This window comes from Magallana gigas, chromosome 7 (genome assembly GCF_963853765.1).
Source record: "Magallana gigas chromosome 7, xbMagGiga1.1, whole genome shotgun sequence".
NCBI lineage: Eukaryota > Metazoa > Mollusca > Bivalvia > Ostreida > Ostreidae > Magallana > Magallana gigas.
Genome location: NC_088859.1, coordinates 48,474,286 through 48,488,544, shown reverse-complemented (window position 1 = coordinate 48,488,544; position 14,259 = coordinate 48,474,286). Strand labels below are relative to the sequence as shown.

The following is a 14,259-nucleotide window of genomic DNA, read 5'->3' as shown; positions in this document are numbered from 1 at the left end:
GGATGTCACGTACTGCTTGTTGCAATGATCCTGCGAAGTGTGAGGGAAACCCGCTGACGTCACACATGACTCAACCACGGGGCTTGCCTACTACAGAGGGACAAATAATCAAACAGTTACCATGCATCAGATATATCGATAAAATTTGCAATTAATATAATAATCAATAAACTTGTGAAATAAAGAACGTAAATGTGTATAATAAAGCATATTTGTCGTAAAAAATATTATGGCCTACGGGTCACGTGAGAACAAAATGGCGAATGACAATCCTGATTTGTTCAAAACGCACATTCCAAAGGATTAATTTACCAAATTCGCAGCTAGAATGTGACTGAAAAACTGCTTTACAATTTTAAAGGAACCGATACAGATACATTTTGATATATTACGGCTTAGATATGAATTCGTATCGAGATATTTGGTATGTTAAAATATTGCACGAGTTTCCACACTTGGACTTCTCTTTCCAAGAGACAAACTCTACTTTTGAACCAGAAAACAGAAGTTATCAAGAGGTAAAAACGGCCACTGTCAATTATCATTTGTTTAAATTATGTGATTTGTTTTTCTATTTACAGCGATTCGTATACTAAACATATTACTTTCAGTTTGAAATGCCACATCAGTTTCTATAATAGAATCATTGATAATGCTAATAGTTTGTTTATGGTTAATATACAGGAGCAATGATGTATGTGCCTATCACACGTGCCTGTATTAATATTTTGTAATGAGCTCTACGATTGTTTGTTTTTAACTCAACAGTCCTTAATTTTATGGGGAGCAGCCCCAGTGGCCTTTATTCTGGTGATTCTGTTTCTGGCTTCCTGTTGTCTGTGTGTGCAGTGTGTGAAGAAGAAGCCTCAGAAGGCACAACGAACCACATGTATCCGAATATTAGTGGCAATCTTCATAATTTTTTCCATGTAAGTCTGACAGATTATAAAATTTACAAAATTCCTTTGTGTATACATTACACATTACTGGGTACATGTAATGTTAAATGTAAATTATGGATTAACTAAAGGTATAACCTCAATAAGATCCAAATACATATTGACTGTCAGATAGTAGATGGGGACAAAATGTTTAAATCATTTGTTGATTTGATTACAGAGGTGGAGTAGCTGTGGGATTCTTTGGCAATGAGCAAGTTGGTAAAGGAGCAAAGGAGTTCTTCAATTCCTTGGATGACGCAAATCAAACTCTGGGAGAAATCTCAGTTACAGTAAGTTTATATAGATCTATTTTGGCATAATATATGTTTATTGCATGAATGTTTTACAGATCACCTGAAGATTCATTTCAACAAGAAGAATCATATTTAATTATGATAATTAATTAAACTGAAGGTTTCAATTTGTTTTTTCTTAGAGTTTTAAATCTACCGAGACAAATCAATGCACAATAAGCAACCAAACTAATGATGTTTGGTTCAAAGTAAAGAGGAATTGTTTTACAAACATCATTATGTAAATTTCCTCTTTTCTCATCATTGAATTCTTATTGATTTAAAACAGTTTTATGGTATACAAGAATGAATAATCCCCACTGAGATCAACAAGCAATAATTCTTGTTGGAAAATGTATAACATTCTCTATGGAGTTAAATAAGATAAAAAGTATCGCAAATATGACAGGGAATAGAAATTTTTATTGACCTGTAATGTGACTTTTCAGAACAAATCAGATTACATTTTCTATATAATTATTATTTAGAATATTTTATGGTTTTTAAGATATTTGATGTCATTAGTACATGCGACGAAGTGTTGTTTGAGAACCTTTAAATACCAGGTATAAACACCAAACCAATTTCTTAGAATATGTAAAAAAACCTTTTCTTTGTGTGCCTGAAAGTTTCACAGTTTTTAAGAGAGTCTCATAATCACAAACTTTTCAAGCTGTACGTAAACCAATTTGTTAATGTCTCTTGCATTTAAAAAAAATCTTAAACATATGATTGGTTGTGAAAATTAGTTGTCAGGAACCAGTTTATTACTAGTTAATTGGGAAGTAAAGAAGTCATTATGAATCAGTAATGGTAGGAAGGTAAATGTTGTATGTATTACTGTCTGACTGTGAGTTTTCTGGCTTTCTATTGTAGCTAGATACACTCGATGATGTGGTCGATGAATTCAATGGACCAGCTGGGGTGCAGGCTTTGAAAGAGTTGCTCAGCAAATTAGGTAATCAAACAGCCAATCAAACTCTCTCCCCCTTCCTAAACAAGATAGAAGATCATGCCAAGAAAACAAAGAATGAGATAGACAGTGTCAAGTCCAACTTGCCGAGTCTTCTCCTGCAGAAGTTTTCCAAACAGGCGGTGGATGTCGAGTTTATCAGGTAACACCGGCAGCTCATTGAGTATACACATTTTTTATTGTATGCAAAGTTTAAGAAATTAAGAATGAGTCTACATTTCAAATGAAAAGATTTTGTTGGATGAGTCTTAAAATGAATCTATTTTGTGAATCAGATTGTCTGATTGTTCTAGTTTATACTGGGTACTTTAAACAACTGTGTTGTTCATGTAATGATATGATATTATTCATCATGATCAGTTATGAAATATCAATGACTGCACTAATATAATAATATTGTAAAAATGTACTCAGATTTAACGTAATTTGATGAATATGCAAATGTAAATGATTTTTAATTAAGATTTACCAGTAAGGAGAATAATTAATGCAGAGGGTATCAATTTCGATTTCTAAATTATCTTTACTTGATAAATATTATATAATTCCTATGAATGTTTTCCTAAATAAATAGTAATAAGATAGAACCAGAATTCTTATGAATAGGAAAAAGATACCTACATTCTTATGTTTACCTTAATATACTTACCGGTAAATGAGAATTTTCTAAAGGTCAAACTAATCAGTTGTCCAGTTTGATAGATGTTGGTGAAGGCAAGCTACCGTATTTTGAACTGCTATGTGGGAGTGGGAAGTTTGATAAATGTCATTTAGGGTTTTTACGGACTGTTGTATGGGGGATGGGTAGTTATATACCTTATACCCTATATACCATAGGGTATTAGGTATCATGTAGATGATATTGATTATTACAGACTGCTATAGGGAGGAAAGATAAGTTATAAAGACATCAGTGAGGTTATTACAGACTGTTGTATCAAGTGAATAGTTTGATATGCATCATAAAAGCTATTGTATTGAGGGTGGGTAGGTGGGTAATTGAGACATCAGCGAGGCTATAGAAGACTAACGTATTAGGTGACATCCTTGTTGTTTTGTAGATGGACAGTCACTATAGTGTTGCTGTGCTTCTCTCTCTTCATCCTCCTGACGACCAGCCTTGGTTGTTACAAGAAATCACGATGTCTTATAATGACGTAAGTAACTTTTTATAGAACAGCTCATCGTAAAGGCACATTGAGTGTTTGCTTGGTAAAATGATACTGTCACAATCAGTATTAGGTTATTATTGCTTTGGTTATTTATATTGCTTGAATTTCCATTTTTAGAAGAATGATATGAAATAGGATTCCTCTTAACTAAATGCATGTTGGCATTAAAGCAGAGAGTAACATTACTTAGGGGAGCAGAAAATATATGCTTTCATGTCTCACCAGTGATATAGATTTTAATATGAGTGTGGATCACATGTGCTGGCTTGTATTCATTGTTTATGATTTAATCAAAATCTTTTATGCTACTATCATTTTCTTTGGGGTTTTTTTGGTCATCTACGGTAGAAAAGAATAATTTTTTTGTTATCAGTTAGCCGATAATTAAATGATATCACCAACAATTTCCCCTTTTCACGTCTTTTTTCCATAGTTTGGAGAATTTGTGAACATGTCTTATTTAGAGCCCCCACATGATTTTACTGTTGGGTACTGTCTTTCTAATTGATCTATTTTATGACCATCTTTTTTGGATTTTTTTTTTTAGATTGTAAAAAAATTGTAGAGAAAAGCACTATTTAATTTAATATTAAAAACTCAAGGTGTTGGAATGAATAAAGAAGATGGGTGAACAAGGCGTGTAAAATGCCCATATGAGGAATGATTAGATACCGCAAAATTAAAATATCACTAAATCTGATAATTTTTTCAATAATAATCAAAAACAGTGTATATTTAACGTAACATCGGTTTGTAACCCTTAAATATTTTAAATACATGTAATAGGTTAATTTAAACTGGCGTATGCGTGTCAAAACCTCCAAATAGTGTCATTTTTATAACTTCAATGCCTTTTCTCTCATAGAGTGGGTCTGAGCTCCATATTTTTGTCATGGTCTAAATGCGGTTCAATGGAATTTAAACCGATTTTAATCAACAAAAATGTGGAGAGATGACCCACTATACTTTTAAAATGTTTTTTTGTAGCCCAACAATTGAACGTTTTATTAAAATAATACAAGTCCGTAAATTTGTGGCCAATGTCTCATATAGCATTTAAACAACGCACTTTGTTGTGAATGAAATGGCTCAGTGGTTAGAGCACCAGACATTAGGTAAATTTATAGAACTGGGGTTTTTAGGTTGTGGGTTTGATACCACCAAAATTTAAGGACTTATTTTATTTTTCTTATCGTTTTTTTGAAATATTTCAAAGTGAACATAATAAAAAATTACCTTTTTGTAAACTTGTATTATAACATTTCAAAATATTTAATTGAAAAAATGTTGAATTTGAAATTGTATTTTACGACTACCGGTAAACCAAATGGGCAGTTGTGCCATCTTATTCCCCATCTTATTTGAAAAAATCTTGCTGATGACTATAACCTTTCTTCAAGTTAGACCTTCAGAGTTCTTGAAATCTTTTTTCCGCTGTCAGTCATTTGGACTGACAACCATCAGAAGTTTGTCAGTCCAGACTGATTTCTATCAGTCCAAACATTTTCAATAGAAAGATGAAAAACTACAAGTATATTTGCCTTATAATTTCTCTCATTTTTACCTTAATTATTCTGATTTCTCCTAATTTTCACATTCTGGCTCCTGACAACATTCTTATTTATCACGTCATCAATTATTTTTATTTCCTTCCCTCTCTCATTATCAACTTTCTTCTTGTTCTCTTTCTCGTTCTCTTTCTGCACATCTCATATGTAACTAGGGCTCGGTTGTCAGATAGCGGAGTTCTTATTTCCCGAAAAAATGTATAAATGATTACATTGGGATTTTTGTGTGTATTTCTGTGTATTGCAATAAAAACATTCACTGAAAACCCTGTTTCGGTGTATGCAATGTACATTGAAAAAACGTAACGAGACAACACTCGCCATCTTGGATTTATAGGGGGCCCTCAGTTCACGCTATGTTTAAAACAAGTTCTCCAATTTCTCCCATGATTTCTGACGACATCTAGGTTGGAAAATGATTGAAAGACTTATTCCTATTGTCTGACTACATCTGTTAGCTGCATTATAAACACACCGTATCAATATGTACGAAATACTCGCCAAACTTATCGAAAGCAACGGAAGTAATAATTACTGAGGTGTTCCGAAAATGTATAATAAAGTCTAGAGAGAGCGAGAAAAACCGCGAAAAACTGCTCTAGATTTATCGTATGCGTTCGGATCTCCTCAGTGTGTATGAAAATTAGTAGTTACTCTGTCCATATCTACCGGTCATTTGGACTGACAGGCAACCTCAAGTAATCGGTTCTTGGTTATTTTTGTCGGTCTTGCCGACAGGACCGAAAGATTTCAAGAACTCTGGACCTTGATAAACTGTAAATGCTCAAACCATAAAGCTCATCCTTTATTTATTCATTAAGAATATTTTTAATGTCATTGTATTACTTTATTTAAAGATCTGTCATCCTGGGCTTCTTTGGACTGTTACTTGTGTGGGCCGGAAGTGGAGCCTATCTGGGGATCTCAGTGGTCAGTATAAGTATAGACAGTATAAGGAGTAGGCATAAGTCAATATGAATAAAAGACAGTAAATGTATACTGTAATCAGCAGCAGGAGTAGACAGTATAATGGTAGACAGTATAATGAGTAGACATAAGTCAATATGAGTGAAAGACAGTAAAAGTAAACTGTAGTCAGTAGAGGGGGTAGACTGTAGTCAGTATAAGGAGTAGACAGTATAAGGGTAGACAGTATAATAAGTATACAAAAGTCAATATGAGTGAAAGACAGTAAAAGTATATTATAGTCAGTATAAGGAGTAAACAGTAAAAGTATACTATAGTCAGTATAAGGAGTAGACAGTATAAGGGTAGACAGTAGGCAGTATAATGAGTAGACATAAGTCAATATTAGTGAAAGACAGTAAAAGTATACTGTAGTCAGTATAAGGAGTAGACAGTATAATGGTAGACAGTAGGCAGTATAATGAGTAGACATAAGTCAATATTAGTGAAAGACAGTAAAAGTATACTGTAGTCAGTATAAGGAGTAGACAGTATAAGGGATAAACCATGGTCAGTTTTTAGGGTTGTCAGTTTTCATTATAAGTAAAAGACAGTAGACAGTATAAGGTAAAGACAGAAGTCATTTAAAGGGGGAGACAATATAAATAATAGACAAAGGACAGTATAATGGTAAGGGGTCAAAAATTGTCATTATAAAGAAAAGACAGTAATAGGTAGAAGATATAGACAGTGTTTAGTACAATGTGAAGACAGTAGTCAGTTTATGGCAGGGAAAAGACAGTGGTCAGTATAAGGATAGACAGTAGTGAGTACATATATAAGGAGTAGACTGTACTTAGTATAATGGTAGACAGTGGCCAGTATGAAGAGAAGACAGTGGCCAATATAAGTGGTAGACAGTAGTAAGTATAAGGGGTAGACTGTAGTTAGTATAATGGTAGACAGTAGCCACTATAAGGAATAGACAGTAGCCAGTATAAGGAGTAGACAGTAGCCACTATAAGGAATAGATAGTACCCAGTATAAGGAGTAGACATTACCCAGTATAAGGAGTAGACAGTACCCAGTATAAGGAGTAGACAGTACCCAGTATAAGGAGTAGACAGTACCCACTATAAGGAGTAGACAGTATCCAGTATAAGGAGTAGACAGTACCCAGTATAAGGAGTAGACAGTACCCAGTATAAGGAGTAGATAGTACCCAGTATAAGGAGTAGACAGTACCCAGTATAAGGAGTAGACATTACCCAGTATAAGGAGTAGACAGTACCCACTATAAGGAGTAGACAGTATCCAGTATAAGGAGTAGACAGTACCCACTATAAGGAGTAGACAGTACCCAGTATAAGGAGTAGACAGTACCCAGTATAAGGAGTAGACAGTACCCAGTATAAGGAGTAGACAGTACCCAGTATAAGGAGTAGACAGTACCCAGTATAAGAGTAGAGAAAGACAGGAGTTAATATAAGAGGTAAACAGAACCCAGTAATAGTCAGTATGAAGGGAAGACAGTAGTCAGTTTAAGTGGCAGACAGTAGCCACTATAAGGAGTAGACAGTAGTCAGTACAAAGGGTAGGCTGTAATACAGTAGAGGGGATATATAGCATTTGCGTAAGAGGAATATAAAGTGAACTGTATAAGAGACAGAAATAAGTCATCATAAGGGTAGGCTATGAGACATTCAAGGGATAGACAATTGTTTCTATATTTAACTTTTTTACAATCAGGTAGTCAATATCCATGTTTTCTATCAGAATCCCAAGAGTTTTAACATGCATGTTTCAATAATTTGAAATTTTCTCATATGGATTCTGATTGATATAAATGAATGTGAAAATCTTACATCATAAATAGATTTATTCATAGCATAACTTGAATTTATTTCTTAAACAATGTTATTTTCAATTCTAAACTTCTTTTTTCTCCAATTATTTTAAACAATGGTATCTGTATTTATTGAGGAAATAACTTCAGAGTAAAGGCTTAGGTTAACTATGGACAAACTGCAAGCACTTATCTAAACAATTAGAATTGTTTCATAAAAGTGAATGCTAATGACACAGATTACTGGTTTCATGAACTAGTTTTGTACTGCCATTTTCTCACAGGGAATGTCTGACTTGTGCTTTGACCCAGACACTTTTGTGGAGTCCCTGGGAGAAGATGAAGCCCAGAAAGGTGAGAATTCTGATAAAACCAGGCACTGATTTCATGTCATTGAAGTTTAAGCTGTGTTTGATACTGTGCGTGAATTGATCTTAGACATGAACTTTGTGTTTTGTACCAAACAAGGATTGAGAAATGATGAGGATTAGCTTTTGTAACCACTGTTATATAGGTCAGGATGTCATAACCTTTTCATTATAAATCTATTTTGTTCTTAAGGTGTGATCAAGGAATATTCTCAGTGTCAGGTCGGCAAAGGAATTCCTCCCATGTTTAAAAAGGTAAGCAATTATCACTCATGTGTATTTAGATTTCATATATATTACTGTGCATTTAATCCAGAAGATCTTCTCCAATAAAATCAGCTGCTGTAAATGACCTATCCTAAATGAGCAAAAAGGTTAAGATTTATGGAGCAGGTCCATATCTGAATGTGTCTTCTTGCCCTTTCTCTGACCTAATGTGTATGACTGATGCATTTTGCAACATACTTTACGATATTTAATTCATGATAATACATGTACTATCTTTATGATTTCTATCAGGATATTCAAGATGCTGTCAATGAAGTGTCAAAGGCTAACTCAACACTTGATAAATTCCTCAATGAAAGCATCAAGTTCATCCGCGTGGAACAGGTCTGTAGAATTTTCTGCTACGGTATTCTATACAACATAAACCGAGGAGGTCCTTTTTTTCATTGGTTACTGTGTTTTGTAGATGAGCAAGCCTATACTCTACATGAGGCTACATGTGGACTATGCCTTTGGGAATGTGACTTCTCTTGGCGAGTTGCTGGACTGCCGCACTCTTCATAAGGATTACACAAAGGCAGTGGAGGGGGTCTGTGAGACTGCATTGTAAGGACATATAGATATATGCCATAATGATGATTAGATTGTGTTCATTAAGTATCTGGTAGTTTATAGCTTATGATTGGCTTTATTGATGTTGTAGAGTTGGAGTGGCCCTCCTGCTTCTGATGTTGCCCTTCGCTGGGCTCTGTATGATTATCGTACAGTGTTTGCTGCCTAGAGTGTGGTACCTGACAGGGCTCAAGTAAGCTGCTTCTGTTGGTTCCGCTTAATTTGACCTGTTATAAGAGAACACAAGTATAATGTACGAGGATGTTTTTCAGGAGAGGTTACCGTCCAGTGGATGATTCTGACCCCTTCTGTCACCGCCCCCCTCCCTATAACGGTTATGGCACCATGGAGGCTGAGAGGAGGGGTGGGGCCCGAGAGAGCTGCACACTGGAGTACTACCGCGATCTTCGCAGGTAAGCTGACATAAGATAGGTCAAGGTAGATTTATGAAAAATGGCTCACAAATATGGATGCCAGTACATGACTGAATTCTAGTGATTAGCTGTATCGTGTTAATGTCTTCCAATTCTCTGATTTGTAGGAGTGCTGATGAACTGCGATCTGAGGAGAGGGTTCCCATGAATGACTCCCCACCCCCTGCTGTAAGTAACCATGGAAATTTACAAAAGATGAATTGGTTGAGGTAGTTTGTTCTGGTTTTAAAATGGTGGAGGGGAGTTTTCATGTTAAAGTTCTAATGCTATGTTCTTTTTCACTGACATTGAAAATTTTGTTCAAATAGGGCATATTTTACAGTGTAAGTAGAAATGAAAGATATGTGTATGTGTACATTAAATTGTACATTGAAAATAAATAGAGTGCTTTTGATTTGTTGTGTATTAACAGTAAGTTTTGGAGTTAAGAGTAAAAGTACTGTCTTGTCTAGCGTTACATTGGGTCTGACTGGGGACTTTTTGAGAGAGAGAGAGCTACAGTGTCTGTAAAACATCAAATGGAATCACGTGTCAAGAAAACATCTGCTGTAATGAGTTGTGTAGATGTCAGGAGTTTGACTCCAGTGTCTGCTGACTCCAGTAAACAAGTGCTAGACTGAGTGGGATCTAATTATCTAACATGTCTGCTGGTGATGTGGCTAATTCATTGCATGAAACAGTGACTTTTCTAAACAGAACATTATCAGATGATTTCTGTTGGGGATCAATAGAAAATATTAATAATGTCTTGAAATATGAGTGATAATAAGAAGAGGAAGGGTAGAGGGGGAGTTTGCATGTTTAACTGACTTTCTCAGAGTATGGTTCTTTTGAACATTTTTTTTGTTTTACAGTATCACCCAGGAGGGTTTCCACGGCGATATGAGATTGAGTAGCCCACTATAGACCTCTACCCAAGTTACGCACTGTTGAGTGATTATTCCATATATCTTTGTATTGAAATATTTTGCTGTAACTAATGAAATCACAATTTTTAGAATACTCAAATGATATGTTTTGATGGTTGTCGTGCCAGCTTTTGAATGTACTGGTACTCAGTTATGATGGCCTTAGTGGACAATGACTCCAATCCTTTAAAAATTGCAACTCTTAGAGAAAATTAGAATTTCTAGTACAAATGTGAATACCGGTATTTTTATTTTGACAAATTTCAAAACCTAAGCTTGGCAGAATTTGTAAAATCAGTATTAGTATTTTCTGAAGCACTGCATGTTAGAGATGTGAAGCTTGGTGATTTCTCGAATGACATGAGTGAATTCCTTCACTGTTGTCAAGTTTTATATTTTTAGCTTGTATTGATAAATTTTATAAAACAATACAGTTTGAAAACACACTAGTGCAGCTGCACCTAAATGTACTCATTTTTTTGTCTCCTCTACAATTTGTTTAATGGCCATACAGAGTCCAGTGTTGATTTATTTACTGGTTGACCAGTGATGATTAATAGCATTGTTAATTAATTTTTACCAAAACATTGATATAAGTCTATGCAAAAAAAAAGAAACATAATATAAAGTGTTGTGTTGAAATTAATGGATGAGTCCATGGCATGTAAAAATTGGTTGTAAAATATTTTAGTTCTAATTTTTGATAAGATTTAGTTTAAATTTTCCTGAAATGCTTGCTTAAGAGAGTTTCATATATGAAGGGTTGTTTCTATTGTTAATTTTGATATTTATTAACTGTATCACAGGGTCAGTTTGAATAATGAAAACAGCAGAAGTAAGCGCTGATTGCTGTTAGAGGAGCCGCAATTTTCATGTCGAATTTTTTTGTAAAATTGTAATTACCTACTATAATAATGTTTATAAACTATTTCGTGGCGTTGAAGCAAAAGTTAATGTACATTATACTGTGGGCAGTGTGTATGAATTCATACCAATAAGTATGGCTGTGTGTTATCAAACTAGATTTTTATTGCATTGAGCTTTTAATAGATTAAAATATGGGAATGTGGTGAATGTTTTGTAATAAGCAACATTCTGGTGTGTGAGTTTTGATGTCTTGCACGCTGAAATCAGTGTTTGGAGAAACAGATTCAGGTGCAGCTTCAAAGTAAGTTTATAGTTTCTAGAATATTTTGTTGTTGCTTTTTAATGCCCTGTCAATGCAGTGGATGTTGACTTATAGTCTATTTCCCTTATTATTATGTAAACATGTTGTTTAGTTTTGGTTTGAATATTGTTTAAGATTATGATTGTAATTTTTTGCTCATTTCATTTACCAGTACATGCAATATATATAATGACATTGTTTACCTGATCAAGCTTTATTAGAACCACAGTGCTGAAGTCAGAGAATTCCGCACTATAAGTGTCTCTTGTATGTACTTGAATTCCAGTACCCCAGATTATTGTAATGATATTTTTGTATTGTCACTGACATTTAAGATATGTTAACCGATGTCTAAAACAGCACCCTCTGTGTTGAAATTTTCTCTTGGAATTTTCTCTCAGGATAATGAATCTCAGAATTATTACATATTTTGCTTACAGTTTTTAATGAACTTCACAGTAATGTCAAAGGTTGTGATTCAGAACTGATGCTTCTTTACTGTCTCTATACATCATAATTTGTACACAAAGCCAAGCTTTTGATATTCTGGATTTTATTTCTAATTTCTATCAGTGGGGACATCTGTATCAATAATGTGCAATGCATTTTTTTGCATAATAGAAAACAAATATGTTAAATAGTCAAATAATTGTCATGTATTGGGTAATTTCAGTGCAGTCTTCAAATACTCTTATCTGCAGTTGAAAAAAATGATTGCATTTTATATTCTTATCATAATTTTTCTTTTCCTGACATTGATTTTTGTAACGAAGTTTTCCTGCAAAGTGTCTTGTTTTGGGAGGTTATCATATTAATTACTGTCGAGCAGCCTTCTTCATCATCGCCATCATTTCCTGTACACTCACCAAGCTGTACAGCTTATTTAGCACTGATCACTTTGATGTTGTAGAGTACAAAATACTTGCATTGACAATGGCAAGGTTCGACCTGAACTAAAAACAACGAAATTGTACCTGATCCTAAAGCATACCCGTTGGTCATTGGGTTACTAATGTTAATAATAAGATTCATTACTAATCTTTATTTTTATATAACAGGACTTTGATTTGACAAGTTCCATATGAAAAAAATTTTTTTGTTTTGTGTCTTTGTAAGCATCAAATCCACTTTCCTCTTTGTTGGTCTAACATACAAGTACCATGTTTTCTAACCAAAACAAGTTAAAACAGCAGGATACGCATGTACATGTAGTAGTTAAAATTAGAATTTGTGATACAAGGAAATTGAGACACAACTCTCCCCAAATTCAATACTGTAGATTCTTATTTAAATGTGAGGAATTTTTGCGTAAAATTGCGAGAAGCAACCCTCGCAGATTTTAAAATCTTGCTTTTATTTTTTAGACAGTTTTGAACTATAGGAAATGTTAACAAACTATTGGTGATCGCGATTTTATATTCTTGCAATTTGACACAAAACAGCGGAATCGCGAAATTATGTACTAATATGTACTAATAGCGTAAAATAAGGAATTTACAGTATGTTAATGGAGACATGTTAGGAAAAGAAAATACATCATAAATGATGACAGTTCTTGCTTTGGTGAAGTTTGTCTAGTCAGTCGGTGAAGACAGACATTTTGACTTTCCAACTCTATCCATTTGTTGCTTAGGAAAGTTCGATTTTGAAGCTTTGTTTCCTTTTTCATTACCTTACAGTATTCCAGAATACTTGAGTGGTGTTTTTGGTTAGTGAAATTGTACATGTAGATAGAAATGATGTTTTCTTGTTGATGAAAGCAGATTGACATTCTGAGAAAAGAATGAATCAAGATAGCTAAATATTGAGATGGAGAAAATGTGGAATCTTTGTCAAAACATACTCTACATGTATTTTCACTGTTCTCTTGAAAAAATTATGTTTGTTATAATATATTATTGTCACATGTTCTGTGATTTTGTAAATAGAAAATTTTTGATCATATTTTATACTTTTTATTTCAAAAAATACATTGTGAAATAAAAATAAAATGATTCTTAAAATCTTTATGATAAGGCCTCTACATGTAGATGTTTTGCTAACAATTCAATGTAATTAAGTGAAAATTGTCATTTTTAAGGTTTTTAATTACTAACAGATATTTAAAAGATTGTCAGTTATGAACAATGTATAGTCAAAGGTTGTCTTCCATCGGATTTTTCTGTGTCTTAATTGAGAGCCATGGTTGTGATGCAGAAGGCATCAGTAAATTTTACTGTTCACAAGTTTTCTTTTATACTTGCATCACTGATTCACAATGCCTGGTGAGTAAAATGATTGATTGTAATGTATCCTTGAAAAAAAAACTAATACATGTTATTATTAATGCTGAAGTACTAAACAATAAAGTATTTTAAACACAAGATTGTATTTGAATATTTGACTTGTTGCAGTAAACCATCCTGAAGTTCAAACAATAAAAACCTTTTCAAGAAACATATGGACTAGGATGAATTATGTGTAACCAAGGGTAACCAGACTCCCCAAGTGACACACCTCAGTGGTGTTTAGGAACCATTTAGGCCAAAATAAAATTATTGTTTGTCTGGAACTGCCTTCCACCTCATTGAAGTACCCCCGCTAATTAAATTTTATCAGCAAAAAATCAAGAATTTCTTTTTCCTTTGTACAATGTTTACATAGTTAAAAGTCCAATCAGGTTTTTATTTCTTAATTGCCAATTTTTATTTTGTTGAACTTCCAGTTAAAATTTAAAAAAAAAAAAAAAAAGGTCTGGAAACTCCCAGGCGGCAATTCCAAACATTTTAAAAAAGGATGGCCTTGCATGAAATACATGTATATTGGTTATCTTTATACATGTATTATCCTCATAGTTTTATTA

The 14,259-nt window shown here is 33.7% G+C and overlaps 1 protein-coding gene across 2 annotated transcripts; it reads left to right on the top strand.

Annotated features, from left to right (window-relative positions):
- Positions 1-170: 170 nt before the first annotated feature.
- LOC105325567 (protein tweety homolog 1) lies at positions 171-13,780 on the top strand. 2 transcript variants are annotated; one of them, XM_011425181.4, is made up of 14 exons: positions 171-518; positions 769-929; positions 1,120-1,231; positions 2,111-2,349; positions 3,269-3,364; positions 5,805-5,877; positions 7,984-8,053; positions 8,261-8,322; positions 8,587-8,679; positions 8,762-8,901; positions 8,999-9,100; positions 9,180-9,320; positions 9,449-9,509; positions 10,196-13,780. In XM_011425181.4, exons 1-14 carry the CDS (start codon positions 402-404, stop codon positions 10,235-10,237), a joined length of 1,509 nt encoding a protein of 502 aa, XP_011423483.3. In that variant the 5' UTR covers positions 171-401; the 3' UTR covers positions 10,238-13,780. The 2 variants fall into 2 exon arrangements, with proteins under 2 accessions (XP_011423483.3, XP_065922136.1); XM_066066064.1 differs by having other exon boundaries at positions 1,120-1,235; positions 2,115-2,349.
- The last annotated feature ends 479 nt before the right edge of the window (positions 13,781-14,259 follow it).

Coding starts and splice junctions, on each gene's coding strand:
- LOC105325567 (XM_011425181.4), top strand. CDS start 402: ATGAATTCGTATCGAGATATTTGGTATGTTAAAATATTGCACGAGTTT. Junction 8,054..8,260: donor AGAAGATGAAGCCCAGAAAG/GTGAGAATTCTG, acceptor TTTGTTCTTAAG/GTGTGATCAAGGAATATTCT. Junction 8,323..8,586: donor TTCCTCCCATGTTTAAAAAG/GTAAGCAATTAT, acceptor GATTTCTATCAG/GATATTCAAGATGCTGTCAA.